This window comes from Jaculus jaculus, chromosome 4 (genome assembly GCF_020740685.1).
Source record: "Jaculus jaculus isolate mJacJac1 chromosome 4, mJacJac1.mat.Y.cur, whole genome shotgun sequence".
NCBI classification, from domain to species: domain Eukaryota; kingdom Metazoa; phylum Chordata; class Mammalia; order Rodentia; family Dipodidae; genus Jaculus; species Jaculus jaculus.
Window position 1 is genome coordinate 13436438 of NC_059105.1, and position 12012 is coordinate 13448449.

A 12012-nucleotide genomic window follows, 5' to 3' on the forward strand; every position below is an offset into this window, starting at 1 on the left:
TGCCTGGAGGCCCTGCAGAAAGTGGCATGGGCTCAAGGCTGCAGTGTTTCCATCTCTGCCCATGGAAATGCCAGCCACTGAAGACTCCTGGCAGAGGCCGCACAGTTTGGCACATTTATAAAAGATGTAAAACAGGGTGGGGTGGGAGGAGACAGAAGCATGAGGTGTCTAGGGTGGCATGACAGACACCAGACATGCGCCGTGCATATAAGCCCTTCTCCCTCCGCCCTCCTCCCCAACGCAGCCCAGAGCATCTAGCCCCGCCCCTACCCCCTGCTGCTGCCCTCAGGCTGGTGGCTTTGCAGAGGGCAGGAGACTAGGGGGAGAAGTGCTGTCATTTGCCCCCATGGATAAAGACAGAGCAGTGGGGAATGCAGGCAGACCTCCTCCACACAGACATGCAGGAGAGTGGCCTGTGAGACTCCAGCCATGGGACAGGAGGGCGACTGGCCCTGGAGAAGCCCTACAGATCGGAAAGCGAAGGCAGGGATCTCAGTGTCCCCTCCGAGCCTGCCCTCTCACGCACATGTACAGGCGACACACAACCCTGAGCACGCCCCAGTGGGGTTCACACCCCGTGTCCCTCAGGATCCCTCGGAGCTTGGATGGGAGCTTTTCTCCCAGGCCGGGCTTAGCCTGAGACACAGCCTCCCTTCTGGTGGCTAGGCCTGCCCTCTCCAGAGAGGTGGGAGGGACAACCAGAGGCCACAGGGCTGGGCAGCCTGGGTAGTGGCCTGGCAGGCCTCTCCAAGCTGGCAGAGCTGGTGACTGTAGAGTTCAGAAGCAGGAGCGCAGCTACACCCTCACGGGGGGGCCTGAGCAGGCTGTCAGTGGGCCCCGGGACCCGTACTCATTGTCTGTGTCTGTGGGCGAAGCCATGAAGGAGCTCAGCGAGCTCCCCGTCTGCCGGTCCCGGAAGCTCTGGATGTAGCTCTGTGAGGGAGCAAGCCGAAGTGTGAGTCTTACTGCAGACGTGTGTCCTGAGTCCCACCTCTCCTGCATCCTCCAGGCCTGACATTTCCCTGGACTGCCCAGACCCAGGGCCTCCCCAAGTCCACAGCTTGGAGACCCCACCACATACCACATCCTATTTAACATCAGTACTGAGGACACACACCTGTTGTCACAAGTGCAGAGCTAGAGCCAGCAGGGCCCAGGTGCCAGGGTTCCGATGAACAAGCAGATGCCAGGCCCTGAGATCAGCGACCTTGAGGAAAGCCCAGCCTTGCTATGTAGTCTACACACCTGTTCTGTCGAGGCTAGAGAGACTCACCGGGGAGAGGACGTCTCCATTGAAGCGTTTGATGGGTACTGGCCTGCGTCGATACGCAGGGTCGGGGGGCCCAGGCCTTGGAGGAGCCCGAGGACCTTTGGGGGGAGCCCGAGGGGGTCTCTTCTTCCTGCGCTTCTCCTTGCGCTCTTCCTGCTGCCGGATCCGCATCAGCTGCACCCGCCTTCGCTGCCGGCTGATGACCACTGCGGAGGGATGGGCAGCGAAGGGACTCAGAGGTTCACTTGCCTCTTCTCCCCTGAGACCTGCCCCCCCTCTTCCTACCTGGGGGCTTCAGGCTGCCACAGTCCCTTGTCCATGTCCACCTTCTCACTTTCTTAATCTCCCATTTCCAACATAGGACTTTTTGTTTGTTTGTTTGTCTTTTCTTGCAAAAGTCTTTGTGCGTAGTGCCCCTCCCTGGCTGTCATTGCTGTCCCAGTCCTTAAGGTGACTCCCAGTCCAGCCACTGACGTCCTTGAGCTGAACAGCTGGCACCTCACCTGCTCCCTATCTCCACTTGCCTCCTGCTAAGAGTTTTTTTTTTTTTCTTTTTTCTTTTGCTTTTTCGAAGTAGGGTCTCACTCTAGCCTAGGCTGACCTGGAATTTACTATGGAGTCTCAAGATGGCCTCGAACTCATGGCAATCCTCCTGCCTCTGCCTCCAGAGTGCTAGGATTAAAGGCGTGCGCCACCACACATGGCCTGCTAAGACTTTCTATGCACAACAACAGAATGAGCACCCCAGATGCTGAACTGCATTCTGTTATCCCCTGCTTTAAGCCCTCTACTGGTGGTATCTCACTGCCTTTCTATAACATTCAGAGTCCTCATGACCCAGAGGGCCAACACCATCACACCATCAGTCCAACGCCCGAGCCACACCTGCTTCAAGCAGCCTCCCTTAAGCACCACCACTACGGAAAGCTACTTTTTTGTTTTGTTTTGTTTTTAGAGGTAGGGTTTCACTCTGGCCCAGGCTGACCTGGAATCCACTATATAGTCTCAGGGTGGCCTCAAACTCACAGCCGTTCTCCTACCTCTGCCTCCCGAGTGCTGGGATTAAAGGCGTGCGCCACCACGCCCAGCTGAAAGTCACTCTCTCTTGTTACCCCACGTCTCTGCTTCATAGCCACTCTGAACAACTAAAGTTGTTTGTCACTGGGCTTGGTGGCGCACGCCTTTAATCCCAGCACTTGGGAGGCAGAGGTAGGAGGATCACTGAGGGTTGGAGGCCACCCTGAGAGACTACATAGTAAATTCCAGGTCAACCTAAGCTAGAGCAAGACCTTACCTCAAGAAAACCAAAGAAATTTTTTTTTTGTTTGTTTGTTTGCATGTACTGGAGGTAGATCTGTAGGAAAAGTGCCCTTTTCTGGTGGCGTTCGTTTGCTTGATTGTAGTCCTGAGAACTGAACTCAGGACCTTGTGCATACTGAGCAAACATTCTACGCGTGGGCTCCGTCCTCAGCCCTCTTCTTTTCAGCTCTGCTGTAGCTCCAGTGCCTACCGTGGGGCTGGTCTTATGGAACGTATGGCCCCACTTGGCCCTCTCTTCCCCGACCCTGACTGAGGCCTTCTGCTTTTGGTGGATACAGATTCTGTCCTTTCTCCCCAGTCCCTCAGTCCCTCACCCGTCCTCGGCCCTCCCCACCTCCCATGCCCACCCTGGCCTGTGCCCGCTCACCTTCTGTGTGGGAGTCCCTGTCAGTCGTCACCCTCCATTGCACCAGAACGCCCATCAGGCTGAGCAGGGGCCAGAGTGCCAGCAAGGCCCAGCTCCGCCAACAGAGGGGGGGCACAGGGGCAGCCCGCAGCCGCTCCACCACGTAGCGCCCCAGCAGCAGCAGTTCAGCGAAATAGTCCACAGCAGTGGCAATGAGGGCGGCTCCGGTCACGGCAGTGGCCAGTGTGGTGAGTAGACGGGGCCAGCGCAGCGTCAGCAGGGCGCAGAGCAGGCCGCCCCCCAGCAGCAGCCCCAGGGGACCCCATACGGAGCCTGGCTGGTAGTAGGGTGCAGAGCCCAGCAAGGCGGCAGCAGCCAGCAGCAGACCGAGCAGCAGCCCCACCAGAAAGAGGCCCACGCTGCGCACCAGCATGGCCACCAGCCCACAGAGCAGCCCGATGCCCAGCGCGATGCCCGCGCTTGCCCCAGCGCTCAGCTGCGTCTCCAGCACCCGCTCTCGATAGCACAGTAGGAAGATGATCACTGAGCCAAACAGCAGCCCAGTGAGGAAGAGCACAGCCTTGAAGCAGCGGTAACCTGGAGGGGGACAGGGCCAGTGAGGGGCCAGAATGAGGTCACTGGGCTGGAGGGGGGAGGGTCATGCGAACATGCTGGGGGAGGGCATCAGTCATGTACACTAAGACCAGAGAATGACGGGGGTCATAAGGCTCAGTGGGGTCAGAGGTCAGAGATAGATACTCTATGATACTCTATGAGTGTAATTGGGGAGATGAGTATGATTATTGAGAAAGTGATTCGGAGGCATTTGAAGGCCAGAATCATAAGTCACTGGAGCTGGGCGTGAATCAGTAACGGGGCATTAGGGTTTTTAGGATCACAGGGTTCACAGAGGCGGGTCACTCGAGCCACAAGGGGATCAGCAAGAGTCCTTGGGACCTGTAGAGAAGGACTGTTTAGAGATGGGGTATCTGGAAGTCAGCAAGAATAATTGAGCTATTGGGATCACACAGGCTCATAAAGATGAGATTCTTGCAAGGTCACAGGGCATCAGAGATGGGGTGCCACCAGCAGGTTATAAGGAGGATGGACAGCTGAGTTACTGGAAGGAGTTTGGGGAGATAAGGTCTCTGCAGATGAGAATGATGGACAGAAATGGAATCACTGAGATTATTAAAGCGTCTCTGAGAAAGGGGAACATCAAGGCCAGATGGATGGGATCACTGAGGCCACAGTGTGTATGTGTGGTGTTGGTGGGGGGGGGGCCACTGATTGGGGTTAGCATTAACCAAGAATCAGAGCTATGAGTCCTACAGGGGCTCAGATGCTAGGGAATGAGGTAACTTGGTATCGGGGAGTCATTAGGGTTTGTGGGGTCAGGATATCAAAGAGGACTGTAGGGAGAAATGGTGGTTGTGGAGTTTCAGAAGTAGAAATTGCAGGGGCTGTTAGACCCATGAGCAATACCTGAAGGAAGGAAGTGTGGGTCCTGACCAGTTGAGAAGAGGGACGTCAGGGATGGGAATCAAGGAGGCAGGAAGAGCCACAGAGAAATGAGAGAGGGTATACCATTCCAAGATGAGGGTCTGAGAGCTCAAGAGGTTCTGGGGTCAGAGAAAGGAGCAGAACTAAGACAAGGCTCACAGACCTGGAGAAGGGGCATCCAAGAGGGTTAGGATCCCATTGAAGCCCGGGATGGGGAACGGGCACCATGCTGAAGGAGCGGGTGTGCACAGCAGAAGGGGTGGGGTCTCTGGGGGTCCAGAACGTGTCTTGACCCCTTGTGGGGAGTTCCTTCTGCCTACCGTGCAGACATTCAGCCCAGTTTGGAAGTAAAGGGGAATGGCCATCTGGCTCCCCTCCCATTGGCCTTCCCATTCTAGAGGAAAGTCTGCGGACTGTGAAGACGAGTCTCACTGCATCTCCACCCAAACCTGCCAGCCCCTTTGCCCCCACTGGGTCTCGACACTTAATAACCCTCCTAGAGGCTTTTCCTGGGTCCTTGCCCACAGAAGGCAGTCAGTCAGTCTCTCTTGGTGAAGGATCACTGGACACCTTCTCTAGGCTGCCACTAGCCCTCATGGCACTCTGTGAAAGTTAGGAAAAGGTCTACCTTTCCCTGGGGAAGGCAGCCTCGCGCCAGCACTTTGAGGTGGCAAATGGAACAGGAACTGGGTTTTACTCATCTATTCAACTGAACTCCCTTGTTCAGGACCCCATCCTCCCATCTCTCTCTCACCTTCTACATCTATATGTATCTACATTTTATATGCATATAAAATCAGCTGGCCACAAAGTTCCATCTGCCTGAGCTTCCTAAGTGCTGGGATGACAGGCATGCGCTACCACACCCCCACCCCGCACAAGTCCTCACAGCAGCCATCATTATGGGAGTCTGCCTTGTAGGCGATCTCCATGTGTGTGACTGCCATCCTCAGCCCACTGTAATACGCATCACAAGTATGACTGTTCCAGGACACTCTTCCCCCCGCCTCCTACAATATGCCCTGTGGTAAAGGACTATGTTTAATCACCGTACTAAGTCCTCTCAGTGCCCGCTCAGCACAGTGACCCAAGCACATCTTCACTGCCATAGCTCTGATCCACTGAGTGCCTACCAAGTCTGCCGACAACTCTCTGTGAGGCAAACATCACTGTTCCCGTTATCCAAGTGAGAAAGCTGAGGCTCACACAGGCCAACAGACACAACACGGTCATAACAACTCATGTACGGGGCCAGGTTCAAACTCAGGGAGCCTCTAAATCTACAAATGTAAGTGGGATGAAAGAGAGAAAATAGCTAGTTCTAGGGGTCCGCCTAAGATTCGGTGGGCCTCAGATCAAAACTCAGGAAAGCAGTGGGGGGCCCAGATAAGGGACGAGGGGATCTCACCGAAGAAGCAGTAGACGACTCCAAACAAACAGCACATGATGCATACGACGGCAGGCAGTGCCTGGTATCTGCGCTCCAGGGGCTGCTCACAAGGTGCACCCCACATGGCATCATCTGGCTCGGGGGGCAACAGCTGGAACCGCAGAGTATCCATAGTGCCTGGCATACTGCTGGGAAGGGAATGGGGGGGGGGTCACCCTCCCAAGTCAACCTGACAAGGAGGAAATCGAAGTCAAGGAAGAGTTAGTCCTGGTTCCCCACCAGGATGAGGGTGGAAATGGGAGAACTCAGCAAGGACACAGTGGACAAAGGAAAGGTGGCCACATCGTGCAGCTCTGGAAGCATCCCTAGAGTGGCGAGAAAAGACAAAGGAAAACAAGTGCTTGTCTACCGGGTTTGGGGGGGGGGATTGGGGAGAACTTAAAAGGGGAGACTCGATGGTGGGGAGATGAGGGTAGGGAGCCGCCGGTGAGGAGGCAGTCCGAGACCCAGCAGTGGGAGGCTAAATTTGGGATTGTCCAAGATCTACCTGGGCTAGAGGCGACCTGAGCTGCTGGGCGACAGAGGCCCCGGGTGGGCGGGAAGTGGGGAGGGAGGTTGCAGGATGCCAGAGGCTCCAATTGCCAGGGGTCCGGGCAAAGTCTTCCGTGTGAGGAAGGGGGCTGCTGGGCCAGAGAGACGGATCTCTGCGCGACGGCGGCTCCGCTCCGCCTCCAACACCGGCTGGCACTCCAGTCTCGCGGTGTCCAGGCAAGCCGGGGAAGGGAGAGGGAGCGGCAGGAGCTCGGGCTACCCCGGAGCCGCGGCCCCATGCCCTGAGCCCGCCGGCGGCCTTTGGTGCTGATGGACAGCTCCGGGCTCTGCTCCTGACGTCACTCAGGGCGCACCATCCAGGCCGGGGCGGGCTGCTCCTGACGTCACCCGGGGCGCACCAATCACGCCGGGGAGACCGGGAACTCCGCCCCCCGGCGCTGAGGAGGGGGCACTTCCGGGGGTCCTTCCCCTTTCACCTCCTCCTCCTCCTCCCTCTCCGGTAGCTGGGGATCGACACCCCACCCCGGGGGCGGGGCTCGAGCAGTGACACGTCGGACAGCGGCGGCCGCCGGGGAGGCTCGGGCTCCGGGCGCGCCGGGAAGGGAAGGGCAGGGCGGGGCGGCAGCGGGGCACGGCGCCCGGGGGGGTGGTTCGCGGCTCGGGCCGCCGGCTCTGCTCGGCGGGGGCTGGGCCCGGGCCCACCGGATCCGCCCCCCTCCCCGGTCCCGCCCCCTCGGAGCCTCGTCGGGCTGCGCGGGGGTCCGGGAGCCCCCGCGGTGCGGACGCCATGCGGGCGTCGCTGCTGCTGTCGGTGCTGCGGCCCGCGGGGCCCGTGGCTGTGGGCATCTCCCTGGGCTTTACCCTGAGCCTGCTCAGCGTCACCTGGGTGGAGGAACCGTGTGGTCCAGGGCCGCCCCAACCCGGAGACTCGGAGCTGCCGCCGCGAGGCAACACCAACGCGGCTCGCCGGCCCAACTCGGTGCAGCCCGGAGCCGGAACCGGAGAGAACTGGGAGCCGCGGGTCTTGCCCTACCATCCTGCCCAGCCCGGCCAGGCTGCCAAGAAAGCCGTCAGGTAGACATCAGCTCCATCCACCCTAACCCTAACCACCACCGCCCCCCCCCCCACCTTGGGTACCGGCCGGGCTGCGCGTGCTGGGGAGGCCGCCGGGGGCAGGGTCAGGCTCCGGAAGGAAGGGGCTGACTGGCCCCAGGAAGTCTTTGGGCCTTGATAACTTCCTATGGCCCTGCTTTCCAGGGAGCCAAACTGGGCTCCATGCGGACCTGAGCTGCACTGGCCGCGGTTCTAAACCGACTCCACCCGATGGCTCTCCCCAGATCCCCTAAGCTTCGAGCTGGGCTGCTCGGGTTAGAGAAGTTACTGGTTATGTAGGGTGAGTGTATTAGAGGGAAAGAAAAAAAGGAAAGAACTGGGAATTACCAGCTTGTCATTCCTTCGGCCTTAGAAAAGTGAGCTGCTGTTGTACGTTACCCTTCCCCCAAATGCATTCAGTAGTGTTCCTGTACCACGCACTTCATTGCAGCATTTGTGCCAGTGTATTTGAGGTATAACTGTATTTATGTTGCAATAAGTATATGCGTACCGTGCTAAGTATTTGGTTGTTTTAGTAAATGCAGTCCCATTTTACAGATTGCTCGCATTGAATAATGTGCTCAAGGACACAGTTATGTAGTGTTATCAGGAGTCAGATCTAGGATGTATCTTGCCAACATGCATGGATACTACTGTCTTCCAAATGCAAAACTGTGCATAATACCGGTATTACATTTAAATGTTTGAGTCTCTTGGAATAAAGGTGTTGTTCTCCTGTTCATGGGCAAGAAAACCTGCCCATAGAAGCTATGACAAGGGGAGCCTTTGTACTGTCTCCTGCCTGTCTTGTCATCTTTTCGATAACCCTGCCCTCTCTCTTCTCCCAGGACGCGATATATCAGCACCGAGTTGGGCATCAGGCAAAGGCTGCTGGTGGCAGTACTGACCTCACAGGCCACGTTGCCTACACTGGGTGTGGCTGTGAACCGCACTCTGGGACACAGACTAGAGCGTGTGGTGTTCCTGACAGGCGCCCGCGGCCGTCGGATACCCTCAGGCATGGCCGTGGTGACCCTGGGTGAGGAGAGGCCCATCGGACACCTGCACCTGGCGCTGCGCCACCTGCTGGAGCAATATGGTGATGACTTTGACTGGTTCTTCCTTGTGCCTGATGGCACCTACACTGAGGCACATGGACTGGCTCGCTTAGCTGGCCGCCTCAGCCTTGCCTCCGCAACCCACCTCTATCTTGGCCGGCCCCAAGACTTCATAGGTGGAGAGCCCGCCCCTGGCCGTTATTGCCACGGGGGCTTCGGGGTACTGCTGTCGCGCACTTTACTGCAGCAACTGCGCCCCCACCTGGAAGGCTGTCGCAACGACATCGTCAGTGCACGCCCTGATGAGTGGCTGGGACGTTGCATCCTTGATGCAACTGGCGTGGGCTGTACTGGTGACCACGAGGTAGAAAGATAAGCCTCCCTACTGGTGTCTCCTCTGAGCTCACACACTTCCCCGGGAGCAGCATGGGGGGGGGGGGGGCTAGAATTACAGGCCTGTCTTTCAGAAAGGCTTTTTTTCTTAAATCTAAACCTTATCTTCTGTATTCTCATGCATGCTAATATAAATAATTATTGCCCAGGGTTCTATAGAGATGAAGGCAAAATAAGATAATAAGTGTTCAATGTCAGTTATTTAAAATATTTTTATTTAATTGCAAGCCCAGAGAAGAGAGAGAAAGAGAATAGATGCACCAAGGCGTCCAGCCACTGCAAACAAACTCCAGATGCATGCACCACTGTACATCTGCCTTTATGTGGGTCCTGGGGAATCAAACCCCAGTCATTAGGCAATCACCTTAACCACTGAGCCATCTCTCCAGCCCCAGTGTCAGCTACTTTATTTGAATTTGATTGACAGCTATGAGACAGGTTATAGGTCCATGTCACAGGTGGAGGCTTGTTTAAAGTTAAGCGAGCTCTCCTGATTGCGGTAGACTTAAAGCCTACGGAAGTCTGAATGGAAGATGAGACTCTCCCATGGGATGAGAGGGAAGCTAGTCATGGGATTCTTTACATTATAAACCTCTCCATTCTCCTCAGGGGGTGCACTACAGCTATCTGGAGCTGAGCCCTGGGGAGGCTGTGAAGGAGGGGGACCCCCGCTTCCGCAGTGCCCTGACGGCCCACCCAGTGCAGGACCCTGTGCATATGTACCGACTGCACAAGGCTTTTGCCCGAGCTGAGCTGGAGCGCACGTACCAGGAGATCCAGGAGCTTCAGGTATGGTCTGGGGATTGGGGGCAGGGGAGAAAACAGGTGATGGGAGCAAGATCTGAGTCTCTGAGATCTCAGGGAATAAAAAGTCAGCACTATAAAGCCAGGCGTGGTGGTGCATACGCCTTTAATCCCAGGACTCGTGAGGCAGAGGTAGGAGGGTTGCCGTGAGCTCGAGGCCACCCTGAGACTCCATAGTGAATTTTAGGTCAGCTTGGGCTAGAGGGAGACCCTGCCTCAAAAAAAAAAAAAAAAAAAGTCAGCACTAGAATCATGGAATGAGCCTGCTAAGTGTTTGATTCCTGTTTGTGTTAGACTTTCTCTGGGGGCTTCCAGAAACCCCACTTCTAATTTCCAGGCTGTCCCATCAGTGCTAAGACCATGTGGGACCTGTGGGTGGGCAGAGGTTTTCAGTGGGCCAAGGGTCCACCCTGGACCTCATCTGCAGCCTGCACAGCGCTGTGACCCTACCTTTGCTCGTGTCTTTCCCTCCGGCGCAGTGGGAGATCCAGAACACTAGCCAGCTGGCTGCCGACGGGGAGCAGGCTGCTGCCTGGCCAGTGGGCATTCCAGCGCCTTCTCGCCCTGCCTCGCGCTTCGAGGTCCTTCGCTGGGACTACTTCACAGAGCAGTATGTTTTCTCCTGTGCTGATGGCTCACCCCGCTGCCCACTGCGTGGGGCCGACCGGGCTGATGTGGCTGACATCCTGGGGACAGCCTTGGAAGAGCTCAACCGCCGCTACCAACCAGCCCTGAGACTCCAGAAGCAGCAGCTGGTGAACGGCTACCGCCGCTTTGATCCAGCGCGAGGCATGGAGTACATGCTGGACTTGCAGCTGGAAGCACTAACCCCCGAGGGCGGCCGCCGGCCCCTCACCCGCAGGGTGCAGCTCCTCAGGCCTCTGAGCCGCGTGGAGATCTTGCCTGTGCCCTATGTCACCGAGGCCTCGCGTCTCACCGTGCTCCTGCCCCTGGCTGCGGCGGAGCGCGACCTAGCCCCCGGCTTCCTGGAGGCCTTTGCCACTGCAGCCCTGGAGCCGGGTGACGCCGCAGCCCTGACCTTGCTGCTGCTGTATGAGCCTCGCCAGGCCCAGCGGGCAGCCCACGCGGACGTCTTCGCACCTGTCAAGGCCCACGTGGCAGAGCTAGAGCGGCGTTTCCCTGGTGCCCGGGTACCCTGGCTCAGCGTGCAGACGGCTGCGCCCTCCCCACTGCGCCTCATGGACCTACTTTCCAAGAAGCACCCACTGGACACCCTGTTCCTGCTGGCCGGGCCCGACACCGTGCTCACGCCGGACTTCCTGAACCGCTGCCGCATGCATGCCATCTCGGGCTGGCAGGCCTTTTTCCCCATGCACTTCCAGGCCTTCCATCCAGCCGTGGCTCCGCCTCAGGGGCCTGGGCCCCCAGAACTGGGCCGCGACACTGGCCGCTTCGATCGCCAGGCGGCCAGCGAGGCCTGCTTCTACAACTCCGACTATGTAGCCGCTCGCGGGCGGCTGGCGGCAGCCTCTGAGCAAGAGGAGGAGCTGCTGGAGAGCCTGGATGTGTACGAGCTGTTCCTGCGCTTCTCCAGCCTGCACGTGCTGCGGGCCGTGGAGCCCGCGCTACTGCAGCCCTACCGGCCTCAGGCGTGCAGCGCGCGGCTCAGCGAGGACCTGTACCACCGCTGCCGCCAGAGTGCGCTCGAGGGCCTCGGCTCCCGAACCCAGCTCGCCATGCTGCTCTTCGAGCAGGAGCAGGGCAACAGCACCTGACCCCACGCCCTGCCGCGCGCGCCGGACCCTCCCTCGCCCCCGACCCAGCTCCTCCCTCCCCAGCAACCTGGAGAGAGCCGCCTACCAGCCTCGCTGGACAGGGCTGGCTGTAGCCTCGGACCCCAGAGCAGTCCACTGGGCCCCTGTCTCTGTCTGGGGGAGGTGCCCTGGAGCCACCCATTTTCACCCCAACTCCAGTCTCCCTGCCCCCCCCCACACACCCTTGACGCTGCTGATTCAAGCTGTGGCCTCCTTGTATTTATGCAGCACAGCCTGCCTGACGCCAGCCATGCCTTCTGGGGTGTAGTCCTGGGAGCTGGACTGTAGACAAGTCGTTGGAGAAGGGGGGAAGCAGAAAGAGAAGGGTTGTGGTATCTCCCACCCTCTCTCTTTCAACCCCTGATAAAGGCCTGACTTTAATAAACTGGCTGGGTGTAGACTGGTGGTCTGGGGTTTTTTTGAGAGGTGTGGGGGCTGGATAGTGAGGGTTGACAGGGGGATGGAGTTGCTCTGGCCCCTGCTGAGGCCTTTTTACAGGAACAAGTCTT

General features: G+C 58.1%; 2 protein-coding genes across 2 annotated transcripts; one reads left to right on the plus strand and one right to left on the minus strand.

Moving 5' to 3' along the window:
* Positions 1-100: 100 nt before the first annotated feature.
* Positions 101-6800, minus strand: Tmem198 (transmembrane protein 198). Its single transcript, XM_004662898.3, has 5 exons — positions 6377-6800; positions 5848-6058; positions 2958-3533; positions 1274-1476; positions 101-933 (listed from the first exon to the last, which is right to left on the minus strand). The coding sequence occupies exons 2-5, from the start codon at positions 6011-6013 to the stop codon at positions 796-798; spliced, it is 1083 nt and encodes a 360-aa protein (XP_004662955.1). The 5' UTR covers positions 6014-6058; positions 6377-6800; the 3' UTR covers positions 101-795.
* Positions 6801-7153: 353 nt separating this feature from the next.
* Positions 7154-11901, plus strand: Chpf (chondroitin polymerizing factor). The gene is made up of 4 exons (XM_004662899.2): positions 7154-7455; positions 8322-8895; positions 9534-9713; positions 10208-11901. The coding sequence occupies exons 1-4, from the start codon at positions 7169-7171 to the stop codon at positions 11462-11464; spliced, it is 2298 nt and encodes a 765-aa protein (XP_004662956.1). The 5' UTR covers positions 7154-7168; the 3' UTR covers positions 11465-11901.
* The last annotated feature ends 111 nt before the right edge of the window (positions 11902-12012 follow it).

Coding starts and splice junctions, on each gene's coding strand:
- Tmem198 (XM_004662898.3), bottom strand. CDS start 6,013: ATGCCAGGCACTATGGATACTCTGCGGTTCCAGCTGTTGCCCCCCGAG. Junction 1,477..2,957: donor CAGGGACTCCCACACAGAAG/GTGAGCGGGCAC, acceptor ATCCCTCCGCAG/TGGTCATCAGCCGGCAGCGA. Junction 934..1,273: donor ATGGAGACGTCCTCTCCCCG/GTGAGTCTCTCT, acceptor GCTCCCTCACAG/AGCTACATCCAGAGCTTCCG.
- Chpf (XM_004662899.2), top strand. CDS start 7,169: ATGCGGGCGTCGCTGCTGCTGTCGGTGCTGCGGCCCGCGGGGCCCGTG. Junction 7,456..8,321: donor GCTGCCAAGAAAGCCGTCAG/GTAGACATCAGC, acceptor CTCTTCTCCCAG/GACGCGATATATCAGCACCG. Junction 9,714..10,207: donor AGGAGATCCAGGAGCTTCAG/GTATGGTCTGGG, acceptor CCTCCGGCGCAG/TGGGAGATCCAGAACACTAG.